General features: G+C 36.5%; 1 protein-coding gene across 12 annotated transcripts in view; it reads right to left on the minus strand.

Annotated features, from left to right (window-relative positions):
* Bnc2 (basonuclin zinc finger protein 2) overlaps positions 1-21,940 on the minus strand; it is a 413,108-nt gene that overhangs the window by 374,252 nt on the left and 16,916 nt on the right. Inside the window, exon 1 of one of the 12 annotated variants that reach the window (XM_078047670.1) lies at positions 7,235-7,341. The exons of the other annotated variants lie outside the window; for them this stretch is intronic. Within the exon in view, the coding sequence (XP_077903796.1) occupies positions 7,235-7,297 (63 nt within the window). The 5' untranslated portion in view covers positions 7,298-7,341. Of the gene's footprint in view, positions 1-7,234; positions 7,342-21,940 lie in introns of those variants that run through there. 12 annotated transcript variants of the gene reach the window in all.

Consider the following 21,940-nt stretch of genomic DNA (forward strand, 5'->3'; position numbering starts at 1 on the left):
CCCGACCCACTCAAAGCTGTAATCCCCTGCAGCTGGATCTTACTTACCACCATGCACAGCTAATACATTTTTTAAAAGCTAGTCACTGGTGACAAATGTAAACTGGACAAAGCAGCTCCCCCTTCTCCCTGCCTCACTCCCTCACCCCTCAATCTTTCCCCATAACCCAGAGACTTGCTGTTTCTGTGATGGATAGGACCTGCCTTTTAGAACCACCGAGCCTGTGCCGTATAGCTCTACTCTAAGTGACTAGAAGGTTTTAAAAGCATCTTCAGCTGTCAGACTATAACAAAAACAACAAAAATGTCATCCTTAACACAAACATTTCACAACTGAGAAAACCCTATAAGTTGAGATTATCACTGCTGTACTGAATCCACTATTTATTTAGCTATCACATGCAGGCAAACTGTTCTGGCACCCTGGCTGCTTGATTGAATTAAGCTGGCTGCTATATTCTGGGGCATAGAAAAATAAATGCAAAAGAAAAATTTAAACTTGAGGAGATATATATATATATATATATGTATATATATATATATATATTCCCTTAATGTTTTACTTTAGGCAGAAACTTGACTGAAATATAGTGAACAAGTAGCCTTTATGGTGGGTAAGTATGTTTTTCACTATGAATTCTGAGCACCCATTTAAAAAGCGAAACCCTGTAACCCAAGGGGACAATAGTTCTGTGCTGGATGAAATCTCAAAAAACCAGTGCAACAAATTTGGAAAACCACAGCCTAAAGATGGATAGAAGGACAGTAGAAAGGATACATTGGGTTATTTAAATTAGGGGGAAAGTAATCTTAAATGGTATCAAAACGACATAAAATATAGATGACATTTCAATAAAAGGACAAGCTAGCCTCTTCACCTGATGCAGAGAAACCAAGGGTTAATCTATGTGACTTTTTGGGGGTTTATTCTAGTTACCAGATAACCAGCATTAAGTGGTATGATTTAAGTGATATTACTGATTAGACTTGGAGATAGCTACCACAACACTGACTACAACACTTAAATTGCATTAGGTTTAATTACTGCAAAGTTACATCTGGAGAGGGAAGCATAATTTTATAACCACTCTCAGGATTCTAACTTAGGAGCTCAGTCCCTGCATGATGCATACTTGCCCAAGTAATTGAGGCCCTGAAAGGCACCACAATTAATAATGTGTAACTAGCAGAAACACAAGAAGAAGAGACAAGAAGCAGGTATTTATGAATTAAATTCACATCTATATATGTGACCTCTTGGTATCCTCTTACCCTTTTTGACAGCAGGTACTCCAACCTCAGCAGGAACCATGCAACAAAATTTTGGCAGGTGGTGGAAAGAGGGCGCATTACGCCAAGGGGGAAAGAATTAAGTCAATGGGCTTGGAAGAGTCCAGCTTTGATTTACTTGTCACCCATATTCCCCAAATCCAAGGAATACAGTTAGCACATTCAATCAAAAGGCAAAGATAAAAACTCTGTTGTTGATGGCGAAGCTAGTGTCTGGGGACTGAACCTAAAAATGGGCGTGTGCATGGGAATTCATGAATGTTGGTGAAAGAGCAAGGAAAGGAGGGTAAGAGGTAACTATGTGCACATGTGCACACGTGCATATAAAGAGTATTTTGTGGTACCTGTGAAACAAAAGTGTGAACTGCACATACTGCATTTTTTTTAAATACTAAAATAGAGCACAGAGATACCAAACAAAAAAAGAAGGAAAGAAAACGGGCCCCTATGATTTAAAAATTTCAGAGTCATGATTACTGATAAGGCACAAGTCTGAATCCATATTCCATGTCCACTTGTCCAAAACAACATTAAGGGATGTTTAAATTCTTCATATAATAATCAAAGATGGCAGTACTTTACAGATTTATCTTATGTGTCTATTATAAAGTACAAGTAGTATTTCTACTTCATAATACAAAATGGTCTCAAATTCCCGTATCTACAATGATACATTCATGCTGTAAAATTGTCAAAAAACCTACAAAAAAAGTACAAGTTAAGCCTGGGAGGGGAAAAGGACTTAATTATAACCAGACATTTTCATGTTCCTTCAAATGTGAATTTAAATGGGAATTTGTTTAATCAAACCTTTTAATACTAAAGTATTCTATAACTATGTCTGACAAAAATCTCAGGTACAAATATACTTGTAACTAATGCAGTGAGAAATACTGATTACATCTCTTAGAAAACCCACAATAAACAAATCATATTTAACTGTACTTCTAGGAACCAATTCACAATACTTACAAAAATCTAACTGAAAATGCTTAGTCTTAAGTATGCATAAATCCTTCCAATGACATGCATATAAAATGAATACTGTCTCTTTAAGTTGAAGGACCTGCTATAGTTTGGTAGTATGAAGCCAAGAAAAAGTTCTGAAGTTTAACTCTCAGGAGCAAACATTTTCTACTTGTGAAGTAAACTCTGTTGAAAGACAGCAGGCTATGTCCCACCAGTAAAAACAGGAAAGTTTGCAGCCAGTGACAGCTTTGCCTACAGAGGGGGGGGAAAAAAGTGTCATAGACTCACTTTATTAAACCATATGCTCATTGCCCTGTGAAGAAAGCAGGGTCACTAATTAGTTCATTCTGTGAAAGAAGCCCTTCCTGATCCCGTTGACTTTTGTCCCCCTGGTTAGCTCCAGCTATTTCTGTCATGCAACTTGAAAATCACTGGAGGGAGGAAGATCGCCATAACAACCGCTGAAATGATCTTGTGGAATGTGTCTAGTGGCACTGGAATAACCTGAATATGTGCTCCAGATGTGTCGGCTGTCAGGAAAAAAGTAAACACATCTGATGGACAGCGTATGACTGGATGGCCTTGCAGCGACTCCAGAGGCTGGGGGAGGGGCTGGTGCAAGGGGAGGGGGCTGGGCGCGGGGCAGGCAGGGCCAGGAGGGAGCGGGGCGGCGGCAGCAGCAGCAGCAGCAGCAGCAGCGAGGCACCCCGGCCAGGGAGCACTGGGCTCGAGGGTTCTGCCGCGTCCCTCCCTGGAGTGGCCTCTGCGGGACTGCAGCGGCCTCCGCGAATTTCCGTCTGGCACGGACTTGTGAGCATTTGGGAGCAAACTAAAACACGAAGCTGAGAGGAAGGGGGAGAGGAGAAGCGGGTTCAGAACGCTTTCTGTCTTAAATATTAATGGCAACATGTTTTGAAAGCATTCTATCTTCAAGGGAGGGCTGTCTCCTGGCCCCTACCCTCCTCCCTCTACCAAATGAATGGCTATTTTTTTTTTTTGTCCCATATGCATAAGGCTGAAGCCCTCTTTTTATTAGGTGACTGATGACGCTGCCGATCTGAAATGTTTGTCCTTTTTGATGGTGGAGTTGTTCCATGGGCTTTCCCAAGCTGGACCGGTGGGTGGGTGCCCCAGCTGAAAACATTTTGAAAAAGTGTTTTTCTAATGAACTACACAAAAATGACTAGAAAACATGATATAGGCCAAAACACATTTTCACCTTAGTTCCTATCCTCAGGGGTGTTGGCAAAGAGAAGGATTTAGAACTGTACCCAGTGCTGAAGGTCCCATAACAGAAATTTTATAAACATCTAGCACTTAGTAGGCATTTGTTGAATATTTGTTGAATCAAATTAGTTTTTAAAGAACCAGATTCAAATAAATGCTACTTGGGTTTTACATATAAACACTGGTAAGGATTACTTAAAAAAATAAGTAACCAAGTTTAAAAATACCTAAGAAAAATAAGTGGGGAATTTATTTCCCTAAGGGAACAAAAATGCCTCCTTAAAGAAAATAGGAAACACCATATCCACACTATAGTACACAAACCACCTACTTGTGCACAAATCCACCACATTTTAATGCCTACTTCTCCTCCAACAGTTTGCAGAATGAGACTTAAGTTTTCAAGAATATGTATTAAAATGTTCACTACAGAATTCCCATAAATGCTCACATCTGTGAAAAGGCTACAAAGGTTTGTGCAGAAATTTAGAATCTATGTCAAAAGCTTTTCAAGCAACATATTCCAGATTTTCTTTCAAAAACTCTGCACAATTATATTTCAATAAAATTTTTAATGGTTTTCCAACATGGTCTAAACAAAGAACCAAACCACACTGGAGAACAATTATCTCTATAAGATACACAGTTAAGATATAAAATTGCCTTTTTAATAACTAAAATTCTTTAAATTGCTTATGCTTAAAATTCATTAGGACCAATAAATTCTATCACCTCAGTTAAGTAAAGGCCCTGTTCACCTGGTACTTTCATTCCGGATGCCTGCCAACTTGCAAATCTCGTTTCAATTTGTAAGTATCTCAGTACACTTTCCTCCTTTGATAAAACTCATTTAGTGACTCAAATTCTGGAAGTGGATGACCAAAGGGAAAAGGAAAACTATGAGAAATTATTATTTGAGAGCAGGAAATGGAACAAATCTTCAACTCACTCTTTACTCTGTAATTCACACATTTAACCTGGCAGAGAAAGACCCTAAGGATGTTTGGGGGCTGAAGGACTTACAATTTGAAGAAATAGGTGAAAGAACAGAAAGAGTGGATGGCACTGCTTCTGCCTTCTAGAAATTGGATTCCACTGGCAGCTGGCTGAATGAAACCAATAACAGATTCACGGTCATGGAAAATGTTTCATCCTCTAAACGAAAACGTCGTTATTTCCTTGTAACAGAAACTGTACTTCTTGACAAGTTAGACAACCTAAAATAATCATTGCCAAGGTTAAATTTACAAAATTTGCTGGCAACCTCTAAAAAAGAAATAATCTGGGTATTTGCGATTTTTACAGAGCATACTTTATTATTATTCCAGTCTAAACTAGCCCCCACTCTCCAAATTAAAAGACTTCAAAAAGAACTGACAGATTTCCAAATAAAAAGTCAAATATTTAAAAGCTTTTATAAACCAAAATTATTAATGTGCACATTCGTACAATGAAGGGTCAAATGTCTCAAAAGATGGATGAGCATCAGTGACTATTTTCATTCTCCTTGATCTTAGTATCAACCAATAAGCAAAAAGTTTGTATGTATTCAAAGAACTGGAGTGTATTTGTATGTATTTGTGTGACATTTCTTATCCATCTCAAATTTCCTATAATGAACTTGGTTAATTTTTATAAGACAGATGGCAAATAAACATCAAATCTTACGTCAAATACAAGGTAATGATTTTACATTGGGAGGTTTTGCTTGTTTGCATCAAAAGATTGGAAAGGGATGAAACCTGGAGTTAATGTAGGAAGTATTCAAGTTCTAAGAGTCATATGATATCTATATGAACAGATTTGGCGGCTGGGCTACACAATTAAGTCTGTGACGCAAATCAAACTTCATACATGTATTCTACCCTTAACCTGTGTTTTTGTTTTGTTTTTTGGGGTTTTTTTTAGAGAGAGAGAGAGAAGAGAGAGAGAAAATTTTTTAATATTTGTTTTTTTAGTATTCAGTGGACACAACATCTTTATTTTATTTGTATGTGGTGCTGAGGATCAAAATCAGCGCCCTGCGCATGCCAGGTGAGTGCACTACTGCTTGAGCCACATCCCCAGCCCTAACCTGTGTTTTTTTAAAAACTCAATTTAGTGCTCATTGGTTATAATAGTTTCTCAAACCAGCAGCTTCTTTTAGACAGTGTCATACATTGTCTCCCCAGTATGTTTCTATTTTAGTCCACCAAGCAAACAATGGCAGTGGTTACAGCATACACAGATTATTAGATACGTAAACCTATCAAGCAAGATCTAGGAAACTACAGTTCACCAGCATGGTTTTTGGGGAGTATTTGTTTGTTTGTTTACCATTCTTTATAGCACTACAAACCAGCACATAACTATTATTAAGTAAGGTAAAGGCCAGAAAAGTTGAATAGTCCAGCAAAGCAAAACAAAACAAAAAACAAGAGGGCAACGGGCAAGCCAATCCACTGGAATTCCAGCTGGCAATGAGTAAAATACTGTAATGCTGTTTCCCAGTTGCAAAAGTTTTTAAATGTCCATATAAGAAGGCTTCATTCATGTGGCACTGCTTCAGGAACAGAAACAGAAGAAAGCTACAGAAATGAATGAAAATAACATCTAGACTTAAAACACGATTTTCTGACTTCTGTGAAAGAAAACAACCAAGATTATGGAGAAAAGCATTTGAAAGGATATGAACAAGAACTCTTTACTGTACTCTCACTAAAACTACAAGGAAAACTTCAGAGGAAAAGAAGATGACACTATTAAATGGAGTTAAATGCCAACAGAATAAAAGAAGAAAATCCAGAAGGTTCTTTGAGGTCATCAGTCATGTGTCATGCTATCAAGGGAAAAGAAGCCATGAAGAAGCAAAGAATTCCAAAGAAAAGCAGGCAATCTGTGAAAAAGAACAGAGAGAACACAATATGTCCTGCCCAATTTTAGAGGCCTAAAAGAGTCCCTGTCAAGAACATAACTTCAACATTTGATCTGTTTAGTATAATGTCATCAATTTATGCAAGCTTTCTGAAGCCCTCCATCCCATTCATATCCTGACTATAAAACAAGTGCACCGATGTATACTAACCCAAGCTTTATAATAAACAAAATATTCTCTTGAGGGAATCTGAGAAATTCTCAAAAGACAAAACCTAGCGATGTACGTTAACTTCTAAAATAAATATTTTCTACATAACATTTAGAAGGGGAAGAAGAAAGAAGTGAGAAGAGCTGAACAAAAAGTTGAGAAAAGTCCCTATGTCTAAATTCTTTCTTAAACAGACAAGAACGTCACCTTACAGAAGTTGGTTGAGGATGGGGGTTGTGGCTCAGTGGTAGAGCATTTGCCTCACACATGTGAGGCTCTGGGTTTGATCCAGAATGAAAATAAATGATTGAATGAATGAATGAATAAATAAATAAATACAGACATTGTGTTCATCTACAACTAAAAAAATATATTTTTTTAAAAAGGTGGTATGATACATAGCCTGCACCCCACAACTCCATATGTGGAGAAGGGGTAGAACACAAGCCCTCATGACAGTGACACTCCCCACAAATCACCCCTTCTCTTGCCACCACTAACTTCACTTCCAAATGACAACTGGCCTATTCATCAGGTGATGAATTCTTCTCTCAGAAGCTCTCTTGCCTAAAAGAAGAGGGCCAAGATTAACAATGAAATCCAAACACATTCTTCTGGACAATTTCAACCTTCTGTCCCTATAAGCATTTTACCAGGATTGGTAAAAAGTAAAGAAAATACCCACTTTGAGTTTGTAACTCCATTCTTTTTTCCATTTCCTGGAACAGTTGCTTTCAAGCACTGTCATGCCGAGAGGGAAGGGAGGGAAGGTAGACTTAAAAGCCAGCAGCTTCAGAGTAATTAGCCTCAGAATGGTAATGGTTGACTATAGTCCTTTACTGTTCCTGCAGCCTCAGTTCACCGAGGGCAAAGAGCAATCTCTTCTCTGCTGTTTTTTCAATGTCGTTGTCCTCACAGGCGCATCACGGGACCCTGACATGCTGGAAATTGCTGGTTCCTTGGCCTCTTGCCATAAGGAATCAGTACTACTGCACACAGGGCAAGCAGTGTCCCTGGCTCTGCAAGAAAGACTACGTTGGCTGGTGATAATATCATCTCAGTCCAAATCCTACTAAACCTTCAACAGTCCTCCACTGCACTGTGGTGCTTAACGTGCCCGATACTCATCTCCTCCTCCAAGGTCTAACTCCAGCTCCCCAGCCTTACCTAGCTGTGTTCTCTCTATACCACATCCAATGCCCCAAACTCCCTCTGTTCTCAGAGACTTGCTCCTTGCGCCATACCCTCAGACAACCATCTTAATTTCTCTTCATTCTTCATTTCAAAGGCCCTTCTGAAATTTTCCCTGACCCCACAAACTACATTTGGGGATCCCTACTTTGCATTTGGGGATTGGAAAATAAAAAGGGGTCTCAAGGTTCCCAAAAGTTTGGGGCTGGAGATGTAGTTCAGTGGCTAGTCCAGCATTCAATCTCTAACACTGGGGCGGGAGTGGAGATGGTGGGGGTAGGGGGAATAACTGTCACTGGATAGTTTCAAAAACCTGTTAAGCAAAATAATTCTCATATCTGTAGTATTTCATTTTCACTCACATTAAACTACTAAGAAAGGATTCACTATTATAAATTTGTAAATCCCCAATTCTACTTATTAGGGTCAATGATAATTTATTTCCATTACTCCAAAAACAAGACCAATACTTCAAAACTGGCTACTTTACTCTTTTTCTTCTTACTAGTTAAAATGAATGGCAGCTGCAGAAAAATCAAAAAACACACAAGGCTTTGGGTCACATTTAAGACTGCTAGTTACCAACTGCCTGACCGTAGGCAATTCTACTGTCTCCCCTAGGCTCATTCACTCTTTTGTAGGAAAACAATGATACAGTCTTTGGAGAATTCAGAAGACATATATCTGGAAGCTGATGTTTGCATTTCTAACAACTATCCCAGTTACATTTTTACATTTTTGCCTGATCATCTAAATAATGGAGGTCTCCTCATTCATATGCAAACTCTAGAAGAGAAAAGGATTTAAAAGGCTATTTCCCAATTATTAAATCCCAGGCCCTTGTATAGTGTCTGCCCTATATAAAATAAGCACTCCAGAAAGCATTTTCAAATAAATGGTTCAAAAAAGAGAGTGCAATATGGAATAGATTCCCCATCTCCACTGTTAGTTTTGTTTTTTTAAGTGAGGCATTAATAATTCCACAATGGGTAAAGCATCTTTGGCAGTCTCAGTTGCATGTGTTTCGTTATTCTTCTTGCAAAGAATTCGGTGTTCTTTGGGACTGAGTCAGTCATGTATACCCAGGGGTACTTTAAGAAAAGTCTAGTCAATGAGTTTCATTCACTTATATTGGCTTCATTCCACTAGTGTCACAAATTTCATGCCATTGTTCAAAGAACTGAGTTACAGGGTACATGCAATGATCAATTCTGCACAAATGGAGAAACAATTCATATGGATGAGATGTCAGCAGCAGCAACTTCACAGAGGAGCAAACATTTTGTTTTCTCTGTTGTAATCAAAATTATTTGAGACTTCAGATTGATTTTCAATCTATCAAAAATGTTTGATTTGTCTGTGTTAAGTGTATTTGTATACACTTAATATACAATAATTTATTTAATTCTCATCCCCACAAACCTGTGAGTTAGGTACCATTATTATGATTAATTCATAGAGGAGAAAACTGAGCCTGCACTGTCTTTGTACTTAAAATCTTTTACTTAACTTCTATTTAGAAGCAAACTAGTATATTCAAGGCACAGTTTTTGTATCACATTTTTAATATGAGATTTAAGTCTCTTTCCAAGAAACAGAAATTTAAGTTAGAAGCAGTTTTAGAACTGGTGTCTGAAGTTGTATCTTTTCCCTCAGATTTACCAGTTTTGAGACTTGCTCTAATAGGATAAAGCTTTCAACTGCAGGGAGCCCTCAGTAATACGCAGCACCCATCCCACCTAGTTAAGAATTCTGGCACTAGAAATGTATTTCGCCCCACTCAGCAGGCTGCAGTACATAATTATTTTCATCTGGTTATAACACAAGGTGGTGAGTTTAATCTCTAAAACCCTACAGGGATTGGTTTTAGTAGTTTTAGAAATTGCCTCTCACGCTATGAATGCACCTCACAGCAAGACAGTCCTGTTAATGGTTCCCAGATTAGGATTGGTGGGGACCAAAGGCATGGCTCCCTCCTCTTCATAATTTCCTTTCTTCTGTGGCCTGAGTCTGTGGTCATTCAAGGTATCCTCATGGCTCTGCTTTCAAAAATAATTTGTTCTGATTTGAACAAAAGAATAGAGGTCATTTTGAACAAAGGAATAGAGGTCATTTTTTTTTTTAACTAGGGATTGAACCCAAGAGTGCTCTACCACTGAGCTATATACTCAGTCCTTTTTATTTGAGACAAAAAGTTCTCGCTAAATTACCCAGGGTAGCCTCAAATTTGTCATCCTCCTGCCTCAGCCTCTGGAGTTGCTAGGGGTTACATGCATGTACCACCACACCCAAGTGAGGTCATATTTTAAATTACAGTCAATGATTGCTACTTTCTCGTTTATGTGTGTGTGCATATGTGTGTGTGTGTGTGAGTGTGTGTGTGAGTAAAATATATATATGAAGTGTGTGTGTGTGTGTGCATGTATATATGAGGAGACATCAATAACATCTTTTTTAAAAACTAAAGGTGCATATGCAGATTCAACAGAGTCCCATTTTTTTTATAATATCACCATGAATATGAAGTAATTTCTAGTTTAAACTTGATATTTTAAAACTTTTGCCAAACTCCTTCTTCCAGGAAAGAAAAAAATCTAGAAAACCAATTCAAAATTTTTTTTCCAGTACTAAGGACTGAAATCAGGGGCATTCTACCACTGGGCCACAATTCTAGCTCCACCCCCTATCTTTTTTTAAAGACAGGTCAGAGTGAATTGCCCAGGTTGACTTTGAACTTGCGATCCTCCTTTAGCCTTGTAGCTGAGATTACTAGCAGGTACCACTATATCAAGCAAGAACAGAATTTAATTTCTTATTAAATTCATTTCTTATTAAGTTCCACTCTACTCAATCAACTCTAATTTCTCTCAGGGTCTACATGAACCCTCACAAACAAATCAGGAATGAAATGAGAATGCTTTGCTAATCAACTTTTTTTTAAAATATTTTTTTAGTTGTAGTTGGACATTATGCCTTTATTTTATATATTTTATGTGCTGCTGAGGATCGAACCCAGCCCCTTGCACAAGCTAGACAAGTGCTCTACTGCTAAGCCACAACCACAGCCCCTGCTAATCAATTTTTGAAGTGAAATCACTGTTAAAACTGGAACTAAAAAATTCCGTAAAGTAAAACTGGATGATTTTCTTCCCAGTTTTTAGAAAAGTCGAACCTAAAAAAAGGAAAAGATAAAGGAAAAAAAAATACGTATGCAAATAAAACTTCCCTGCTTACAGGGAATTCAGAAAAGGCCCTTGGACTGACCATTTATTTCCAGTGATAGCAAGCCATTTATAGTAACAATACAACTACATGTCTAAAAACTATTTGTTTTACAAATCTGGTTCATCATATGTTGGAGTATTCTAGCTCGGCCCCAAAACATTTGTCACACCATCGGTTCCCTCCCCACTATCCTACTTCATGAGGCAGGAGACACCACAGGTAAATTCCAAAAGTTTTTGTAGGCACAGAAAAGTAACCAACATTTTCAAAATTTTGTCTCCTTTCATGTTCTTGGAGCTAAAAATTGACCCACAACAAAGAACTCAGTAATGTAAAACCGAAACATTATGAAATATAATCTTAGAAAACCATAATTCCACCAGACTGGAAAGTTCTTGGGGCACTGCCGAATTCTTCCCATCCACAGCCCCAAAGACAATGCCTGGCTTAAGGGAGGTCCTCAAATGATACTTGCAGAATGAGCTAAATAAAACCTCAGAATTACAGTTTTTAAAGTACTTTCAAACACATTATCACACCGGTCCTTGGAGGAGTATCATATCTTATCTACCCTTCTGCATTGAGGTACACAAGACAGGTATCCTGGCACTTCAAAGATGAGTAATCTGGGCTGGGGCTATAGCTCAGTGACAGAGCACTTGCCTTGCAGGTGTGGGGCACTGGGTTTGATCCTCAGCACCACATAAAAATAAAGATTTTGTGTCCATCTATAGCTAAAACATATTATTAAAAAAAAGATGAGGAACCAAACATCAGAGTCTCCCACCAGCCCAATCTTCAGACTCCTGTGGCCTTACTTCCCACTACCATCATCTCTACCACAACATTTAAAAGGCTCAGGGCATCTATTCTTTCACTGTTGCTCTGCTTTCCACATTTTATGATCTGTGGAATAAAAATACCAAAAGTAGAAGGCAACCAGATCATTCAGATGCCAAACCCTAACAAGATCCACTACTGTCCTTTGCGGCCACACAAGTCTGATGGCTCAGGATACCAGATGCTTGGATGTACTTAAATAAGATACACATAATACTATATTTATAACATACACAAATTTTAACTTACCGCATTTTGTTAACCAAAAATGTTTCTTTGGAATTTTTCATACCCAGATCTCTATTGACAGTTTAATTTCAGATAGACTTTTATAGGAAAAACAACACAAAGAAATTATTATTACCATATTATTACCATGCACTTTCCAGGTCCTAGGGATTCTCTACAAAAACTGCAGGACATATGATGTTAGCATGTATGAATTGCAAGATGGAATACCCAGGATACTTCCAGATTCTCCAACTTAAGACTTCAAAGTGGTCTTGATCTTGACCTGATTTTCACCAGCAGGTAGCTCACAGCTGCTCTGAGGTAAAACTGTATTTCAGATATTAATTCGACACTTATAGAATGCTTATTATATGCCAGGCTTATGGCAGGTTTGGTGACTTAAGTATAAATAAAATATGATTCCTGCCCCAGGAGACAATCTTAATGGTGACTCAGACAAATACAAAGAAATACAGAAAGGCTATTGTATTGGCTTGTGTGCACCATAAATGTGGTTGCTACATATAATTTCTTAAAGAACACATGAATGAAAACTACTAATTTTGCCAATCAGTGTAGATAAGCTAACGTAAGTTATCCTTACATGAGTCCCCTGTTCTACAAAGGACTAACATGCAAGTCATTAAAATATGGAATTTCTAACAGTGAATTAAATCTAGAACAACTCTAGATAATTTTCTTATGTAAGACCATTAGAAACTTACTATTTCTTTTCCTTAAAGGCAAGCAATAATTCTCCAGCAGTATATGTACATATCTGAAAGCCATCTTATTTGTTTTCAGTATTGCTGAGACAATCCTAACTGGCACCAGTGATAAAGGCTCTGCATCTTTTAATATCCAGTTTGTATTATACTAAGTATCAATACAGAAAAAGTCACATGTCATTGCCCATCTTCTTACCTCTCTTCCTTCTATATGTGACACTAACATGCTCCCCAAAATACTATTTGGTTTTGAAAGGTACCGTACAATAGAAATAATTCCCTACACCAAATATTAAGCAATAATAAACATTTAATTAAGTGCTGTTCATTAGGTGGTGACCTTTGTGAAGGGACCAATCCAGTTTGATATGCACAGGTCTGTGGGTTGGAAGGGAACCCCATGTAGTCTATTTGAAGCATGCTGTGCTCTCTTTAGCTCTGGCACCAACTACTCCACTCCTTCCCACATGCCATTACTTCATGCCTCTCTGTTAGGCATCCGACCTGCAGTTCTCTCCCAGCCAGAAACATAAGGGCTGATTAAAAGAAGATCCTCATAACCATAAAGCCAAAAAAACTATAATCTCTGGTATATAGTTTAAATTGAAAAGAATTTTTAAATCGAGCAATCAGCAAACATGGTGCATGTACCAACTTATATGCATGCCTGCAAGCACACACCCACCACCACCCCTACCAGGAACTGCTGCTCAGCTCTCCAGAACACCTTCCCAATCTCTAGGCACAGTCTCAGAACTCTGTTCTCAGTAGCCATTACAAATCCATCAATATTGCATGAGAGGTGAAACCTGCTTTCTATCTTTAATTTAGTCTATTCTTCAGATAAGGGGCTCTAAAAAAGTACCAAAGATCAAACAGCTCGTCAGTGACAGTCTGAGTTAGAAAAGACCCAGACAGCATGCCTTCTGGTCCATACCACAGTGTCTATCTGGAATGTTTATCACATACACCCTGACCTTTACCATTCTTTGGTTTCTCAGTGTCTTGATCATTTAACTTCTTACCACCCTCATTTTAGTAGCCATATATACTCCTCTCTTTTTTGCTTTTAGAGAATTTCAATGTTCCTGGCATAAAAATGGAAAGAAATTTACAATCATTTTCATATCCAAGTAGTTAATGAATGCCCAGTTAACCTGGCACCTCTTCTTTCCGCTACTGTCATTCAAAAGTTCACTCTACAGCATGACTTTGCTTCTGCTCAGGAATATTCACCCTATTTAAAAGTGTTTCTTTTTTTTACTATCATGATGGAAAATATTGCAGTGGCTATAGGTCTTTCCAAACAAGCACATTTGTGACAAATGGTAGGTTTTTCATGAAGACTCAAGAAGACTATTCCATGAGCTAGGGTTGTAGCTAAGTGGTAGAATGCTCTCCTGCCACATGTGAGGCAGTGGGTTTGATCCTCAGTACCACATGAAAATAAATAAATAAAATAAAGCTGTTGTGCCCCTCTACAACTAAAACAAAAAAATTAAAAAAAAAAAGAAGTAAGACATTCCAAAAGCTAACAAGAATGACCAGATTAAGTGGATGAGAAAAACTGGCATTCCTAAACTTGTCACCAGTCACGAAACAATATATAATAATGTTTATGAAGCTGACTCCAAATGAACTTTTCAGTCATATTTAATTCAGCAATCCCACTGTATAATGACCTAAGACTGCTCATCAGAGGAGCATTACCACGTACCCATATATTTTTCAATTGAGTCATCTCCTTATTATTCAATTACTTTTAAAATATCATAACATATTGTAGCCACTTCACAATAGGTAGACCTAACCATAGACAGGAAGCATTTGATCTAATAAAATCAGCTTTTTTGGTTGAAACCTCACCAACATCATCACTGTGACCTCAGCTAGGGTAATATAATCTTTTGGTTGCTTCTCTGATTCTTCATTAGAACACTGAAGTTCTCAGCCTCACAAGCAGAAATGACCTAATGAACAACATTCGAGCCAAATAAAAAATGGTTTACACATAAATGAGTGGGCATCAGAGGAGTAAAACTTCCTTCTTTAACATACACTATGGAAATCTGAAAGATATCCACATTGTAATGAGTTTTTTATTTTACATCAGGCACTGTATTGATTCTTACCCAAGCTGTATCTTATTTGATCTGCACTCTGACCCCATGCAGTGGCAGTTATTATCCTCCATATTTACAAATAAGGGAATCAAGGCTTAATAAAATAGTTTCATCAAACCTCCCACAGTACAGATGGGATTCAAACTCAAGCCATTCTGTCACAGATGCTTTCAATCCCATGCTATCAGTGTTGCTTCAGCTACACTATGAATATTTACAAACATTTGTAAAAATGGTAAAGAGCAATCAGAAACATAACTGACTAATTAATTCTCAAAATGCAGATATCTTGGCTGAGCAGTTTGTCTACAATCAAACCATCATATCATCAAGTTAATCAAATCCAGGTCACGGGGTATGTGTCTGTCACTTAAGACAACAATGGAACCCTTATGATCCTTGAGTGGTTTACTACTCTGTGGTATTTATCACGCCTTGTTATGAAATCAGAAATACAAAGCTTGAACATGCTTAAACAATGAGTACACAAAATGTGTCAAAAAAGATAAAATACTTCAAAATAAAAGACTGATCAATGAAAAGATCTGATACATCATGAATAACCATTGCAAAAGATATACTTCCCAAATTTACATCTGTAAAACATTATTTAATGTGCATAGTTTTTAGAATTTGCAGGGTGTTTTACACTACATTAGTTATTTTAACTTATGAACCTCCACTGTTTTTTTAAGTATCTTGCCTACTATGGATCTGCAAGAGTAGAAATACAATTCTCACTTTAAAAAGATGAGGAAAAGATGAGAAACACCATCACAGCCTCTAAAATTATTCATGTAGGTGTAAATATGACACTTTCTGTCCCTATGATAGGAAAAGAAACTAATGGGTGTTCAACTCTTGCCTTAGATAGATATGCTGGGCATTTTCATGTGATATAAAAAATCCGCCAGTATCAATACTGTTAAACCCAGAAGAGAGCAATGGATCAAAAAGGAGCAAATGCTAAGGGACAGAGAGGTGGGCAAAGGGAGCATTATTACTATTGGCTGTAACTTCTTTGGTGGGTAAAGAATTGAATAGTACTGATGGTTCCATAGTCCTGTGAATAAACTAAAAACCACTAACTATGCACTTTAAATAATGAATTTTATGGTATGTGAACTGTACCTCCATAAAAAAAAAAAATGCGACCATGGTAAATGTTAACATTTGTGTGATCTGGGTGAAGGGCATATAGGAATTCATTGTACTATTTTTCCAACTTTCCTATAAAATCTGAACTTATTTCAAAATCAAGTTTCTTTTAAGGCACAACAATGTGAATACAGTTAACATTATTAAATTGTATAATTTTTAACATGGAGGGTAAATTTACCACAAGTAAAAACAGATAAAGGAATCTGCCCAAGATTCTACCTTCTTCCAAAGCAGAATCAATACACAAATTCAGATATTTGTAACTCCAAACCTAATACTGTTATAAGACCAAAAATGGTAGGGTTGTTATTTTGTTTATTTCATGATAGTATTGAAAAGTTACTTATGATCATTCTAAAACTTTGCACTAATACACACGTTTAAATTCCTTTCTTAGAAATGAAAACGCTACCGCAACTGAATGGATTTTAGTAAACATTTCTGTTGCACTTTATGTTTACCTCGTGGTGTAAGACCACAAAAGCATGAAAGGAGAGAAGGCTCAGAGGTACTGTGCTATCAATCAAAAATTTGTTCCTGATTGAATATTTAAATATTGAATATTTTTAAAAAGTAGTCTTATAATTTTTCTTTCTAGTCACTATTTCAGAACTAATAGTTACATGAAGCCATAAGCTTGTGAAAATTCTGGAGTTGATTTTTAACAGTAAAAACCAACAAAAATACTTAACAGGTCAGCAATTTCTCACGAGGATAATTTTTTTAATTACAAAAAAATAGGGACATGAGTTTCAACACACACGTATAACCTGCTAATTTACCAAATATCCACAGATGATGGATATCTGCATAAATCAGTATATCTGGGTTTGATTTGGGGGCTTATGACTGCATATTTTCAGTGTGCCAAGTATATAAAATATCCATATGCCTTTATAAATCACATTTACTCAAGAATGTTAAGAAGTGAAATTTCGAGTTCCACTTGTTAAGTTGCAATCAAGTATATACTAACAAAAATAAATAAACAGAAATATTCTTTAAAACAAACAAATGGGGAGGGGGAGGATATTGTCAAGTGGGAATTCTGGGTGAGAACAGAGTCCTATTTTTACCAGCATTTTTATCTTTTTTTAATATCAGTAACTATTAAGTGATTCCAAACAGCGATATTATTGATATTCTGGACACAACAATCATGATTGTGTGCAAATTCTTTTGCAATTTGGATATGGCAGCATTTCTGTCCTAATAAATTAACAGGAAGCATCCCAAGTCAGTCATTTGTGACAAACAAAATATCTATTGAGATTTCCAAATACCCTGTGGAGGTGGTAGCATCCCTAGGTTCAGAACCCAAACAAGCCTTAACAACTCCAGCATCTTCGTATTTCACAGTCCAGTGACACGTGGGAAACTCCTCCTATCAGTGGGGCTGGGAGCCAACCTCCTCACACACTGCCAAGATACCCCACATTTTGAAATAACCCTTCCTTTTCTGTGGCCTATCAGTTGCAAATTCTGGTTTCCATTCTTAAAACCAAACACACCTGCATAAATTTGGTTGACGCCTCAAAAACTCTAAGAGAAATCGACATTTTAAAAATGGAAAGACTAGTTTTGTTGTTTAACACCTGTTTTCTACAGTCAGTGTTCAAATGATACACTGATTAGCAAGAAACCACTGTGTGTTCAGTTTTCAAAACAAAGAAATTATACCGTAAGTCCAAAGCCTAGATTACAGAAACACAAAACACTCAAGTCCAATGTCTCTGTATACATATGATACCATATGACAGAAACAATGCAAAATGTACTCTTAAAAATTTAGTATTCTGGTGCTGGGGTTGTGATTCAGTGGTAGAACGTTTGCCAAGCAAGTGTGAGACACCAGGTTCAATCCTCAGGGCCACATAAAAAATAAAGTAAGTAAAATAAAGTTATTATGTCCAACTACAACTAAAAATATATTTTAAAACTTTAGCATTCCATTAAAAAGACAGTGTTAAGTTTGTAACAGACTAAAGAATTTTATTTTTTAACTACCAAAAGAAGAAAAGGAATGAAACTTTAAAAAAGAAAATTCAGCCTTTTCTGCATTAAATTTTAAATAATTATCAAAACAAGAATTGTATGATCTTTTTACTACTTCTTCAAGCAAAGCTCCAAAAGTCCTGTTCATTAATAAGAAAAGCCACTGTATTCTCCACTTTAAAAAATACTTAATTGCCACAAACTCTATGGCATGTTCTTTCCCAAGTTCTGACTAGAATCCCTTAAGTCCACAGAAAGAAATCACCATGCAATATAGCGCAACACTAAATACCACATCTATCACCAGCATTAACTGCTCCCAATCCTAAGACTTTAATTTCCACCAGGCTACAGCTCAGAGACTAGAGCCTGGTGAGTTCTCTTTCAGCAGGCAGGGACAAGGATCACATATTTTCATACATGCTGGTGCATATAACAAACTGCCGCCTCAGTCATGAACATGTCCAAGACAGAATTCCTAAATTAGTCTGCAAAAATTCTACTCGATGCAATACATTTTCCTAGAGTAAGCTCCAAATTATTTTAGACCAGTCCATGAAATTAAATGACCAAAGCACCAGCAATTTTTCTAAAACCCACAGTCCTCTAAAAAACTCTGGAGTTAAAATAAATCTATAAAATTTAGCTAACATGGGCTGGGGCTGTAGCTCAGTGGCAGAGCGCTTGCATAGAATGTGTAAGGCACTGAGTTCGATCCTCAGCACCACATAAAAATAAACAAAATAAAGACATTTTGTCCATATACAACTACAAAATTTAAAAAAAAAAATCTGCTGTCACAATACCAGACCATCAATTTCCAATTACCAGATAAAATATCTTGATCAAAACTGCAAAAGTCTGTCAGTGTTGGTGTACAATTACAAATAAAGACAGATATGCTTTTAAAGACAACTCAAATTTTTCTTCCCTGAAAGTGTACAATTTCTGCAAAACAAAGTAGGTGATACATTTTAAATAGTAATATCTGTTCACAGTGTCAAGTTACTTCATACCAAAAACCTTGATTTCTGTACTAGGTCCTTCAGATAAAACTAAATGCTAAAATGCATGCTGCGGTAGGTCTACTTAGCAATTACTAGAAGTAAGCATACAAGAGATATAATTAGTTATGACACTAGGACAGGCATACATGTTTCAACACACACGCAGCTCAGAACAAAGTTTTTGGCATTATATGACAGAGGACTTAAAACTAAAGACTCAAAGAAAGGTTATGGAGTACGTATGTCTGTCTTTTTTTTTTTAATTTAAAACTTGCCACATCAAATTATTTCTTTTAAGTCATAAGCATATTTTGATTTGTTTAAACATCTCCTTAAAGATTTCTCAGGGGGAAAAAAAAGAACAGAACCACCACCCTCCAGCTTTCATTGAGCCTATATTACAAACTAAGGAAGTTGACTTTACAAAATTCACTTGGTAAAAAGAATCACCTTCCAAAGAAGTTGCAATCTGACCAAACACATTTAGGTGAATTTGACAGTTCTACTCATAGGTTTCTCAATCAACAATAAAAGACTAAATTCTAAAAATTAAAAATTAAATACACAAGACAGTATAATTTAATTTTGAAAAGTAGAAGTTTGTCTGAGATATTCAAGATACTCCCAAACCTGTTAAGCAAGGTTTTAAATAAAACAACAATCTATTAAATAAATCCATTAGTAAATCATGATCCAGTTAGAATCCAGTTAGAACCAGTTAAGATTTTCTTGACAGAAAAGAAGATCAAAGTATTTTTGTAAATGTACAGTTTATATAGTAGATACATAAATAGCTGATTACAATAAAGTGTGATTAAACTCATGAGGGGCATGAGAAGGAAGCTAGAAATACAGATTATATTTATTCATAAAAAACTGAAATTTCTTAAGGACTTCTGTGTTCAATTTCAAAATATTGAAACAAGAACTATTATGGGCTGGGGTTGTGGCTCAAGTGGTAGAGTGCTCACCCAGCACGCATGAGACACTGGGTTCGATGCTCAGCACCACATAAATATAAAATAAAGATATTGTGTCCACCTAAAAAACTAAAAAAATAAATAAAAAATAAATAACTATTACAAAGTATCCTTTTTCTAAGGATCTTGGTTCAGACTATAAAAACACAACAAAACACAAACTCTAAGACTAAGAAATATCCAATATTAATAAATGCACTTTTTCAAGCATTTATTTTGCTGAGAAAATTAACCTTAAAAGGCAGTTTTTAAATAGAAAGATTCAAAATATAAATGTAATAAGAAGGCACCAAAAAAAAAAAAAGATTCCAAAAATGTCAATTTCCATCTCGCCAAAATCATATACTGTCCTCAATCAGCAAATGAAATTCCATCGATGAAGTCAGGTGTAGTGAAGAGGAGGTATTGTGAATGAGTGTTGGAAACATAAAGCTTGTAATTAAGTGCATTCTGGAGTATAATAATCCACCCTGGAACAAGATAAAACATTCAAAACCTATCCAACATAAAGCAGCTAGACCTTGTACTCCCACAGGAGTTACAGTACATGACAATGAATTATGAACCAAATCCCATCTCATGGGCCAAATGGTCCATGAAGACAGCACACGTGATCCCTCCAAAGACACTGTTAATTATGCCCTAGGGTCTTGGTCCAGCAGAGCCTTCACCTTATAACAGGCCTGCTAAGAGCCCTTGCTACCTACACAGAACTATGAAGGAAGGCTAGTATATTGGTTATGTTTTATGTAAAAGACTTTTGGATCCAGCTAAAAGAAGACACCTAGCACACTACAGCTAACCCAAGAAAAGTTGATCCTAATATTTACTTCTAGTAAGTGTGTCTTAACTGTTTTTCTGGCATGGTATCAAAGTTGTCACCTCAGGACACTGCATTTCTTCCAACAATGCTACCATTGTTCAAAACATTTCTAGAATTCATCACTTGTAAGTATTTCTACAGCCAACATGTCAACTGTGTGTGAAAAAATAAACCTTTTTTCTCATCAAAATGATGGAATTATTGGATTTTATCACCCACCAAATTCATCTGGTTTTTGGATGGTTCAGAAAACCAAAACAATTAACAAGACAAGATATTCAACGATTAATAAGACAAAGGTCCCTGTTCTGTGTCATGGAAAATTTGTGAGCATGGCCGAGCATGGTGGCACACACCTGTAATCCTAGCTACTCAGGAGGGTAAGGCAGGAGAAACACAAGTTTAAGGACAGCCTGTGGAACTTTAGCATGACCCTGTCTCAAAGTAAAAAATTTCAAAAGAGGTTTGGGATGTACCTTCATGGTAGAATTCTTGCCTAGCATGTGCAAAGTTCTAGGTTCAATCTTTAATACAAAAAAACTTTTTAAAAATTTTGAGCATGAAGAGGCTCAGAAGACTTAGACATGGGCTATCTGAAGCCTCTGAAATGGAGAACAACAAAGGCATTTTAAGCTATGGCATCATTACTGTATAATCTTCTAGGGTGACTATCCATAAAGAATAATACTTAACTTGTATTTGCTTATTTGTGGTTTTTGAGCTTCCCTATTTATTAGTATATTAATTATTTAAGATGCTACATTCAAGTTTATAAATCTTGTCAAACATCTTAAAAAGTTCTTCAAAAGTTATAAAACTTCATTTAAGGAAGTATTTCAAATCAGTATATAACTAAACTTCTTTCCAAATTCTAAGTATTTCATGTCTTTATTTACTTATAATAGTGTCTTCGAAATTGCATATGTTAAAATAATAAAATGGTTGTGTAAACCTTAGTGATAGCAGCAAACTCTATGGAGTGCAAATTTTATCTCAATAAAGTTGTTTTTAAAACCTAAGTCATGGAAACACACATACACACACACACAAAAAAAAAATACAACTGAGTTTCATTAAAGAGTCTATA

Source organism: Ictidomys tridecemlineatus, chromosome 4 (genome assembly GCF_052094955.1).
Source record: "Ictidomys tridecemlineatus isolate mIctTri1 chromosome 4, mIctTri1.hap1, whole genome shotgun sequence".
In the NCBI taxonomy this organism is placed as follows: Eukaryota; Metazoa; Chordata; class Mammalia; order Rodentia; family Sciuridae; genus Ictidomys; species Ictidomys tridecemlineatus.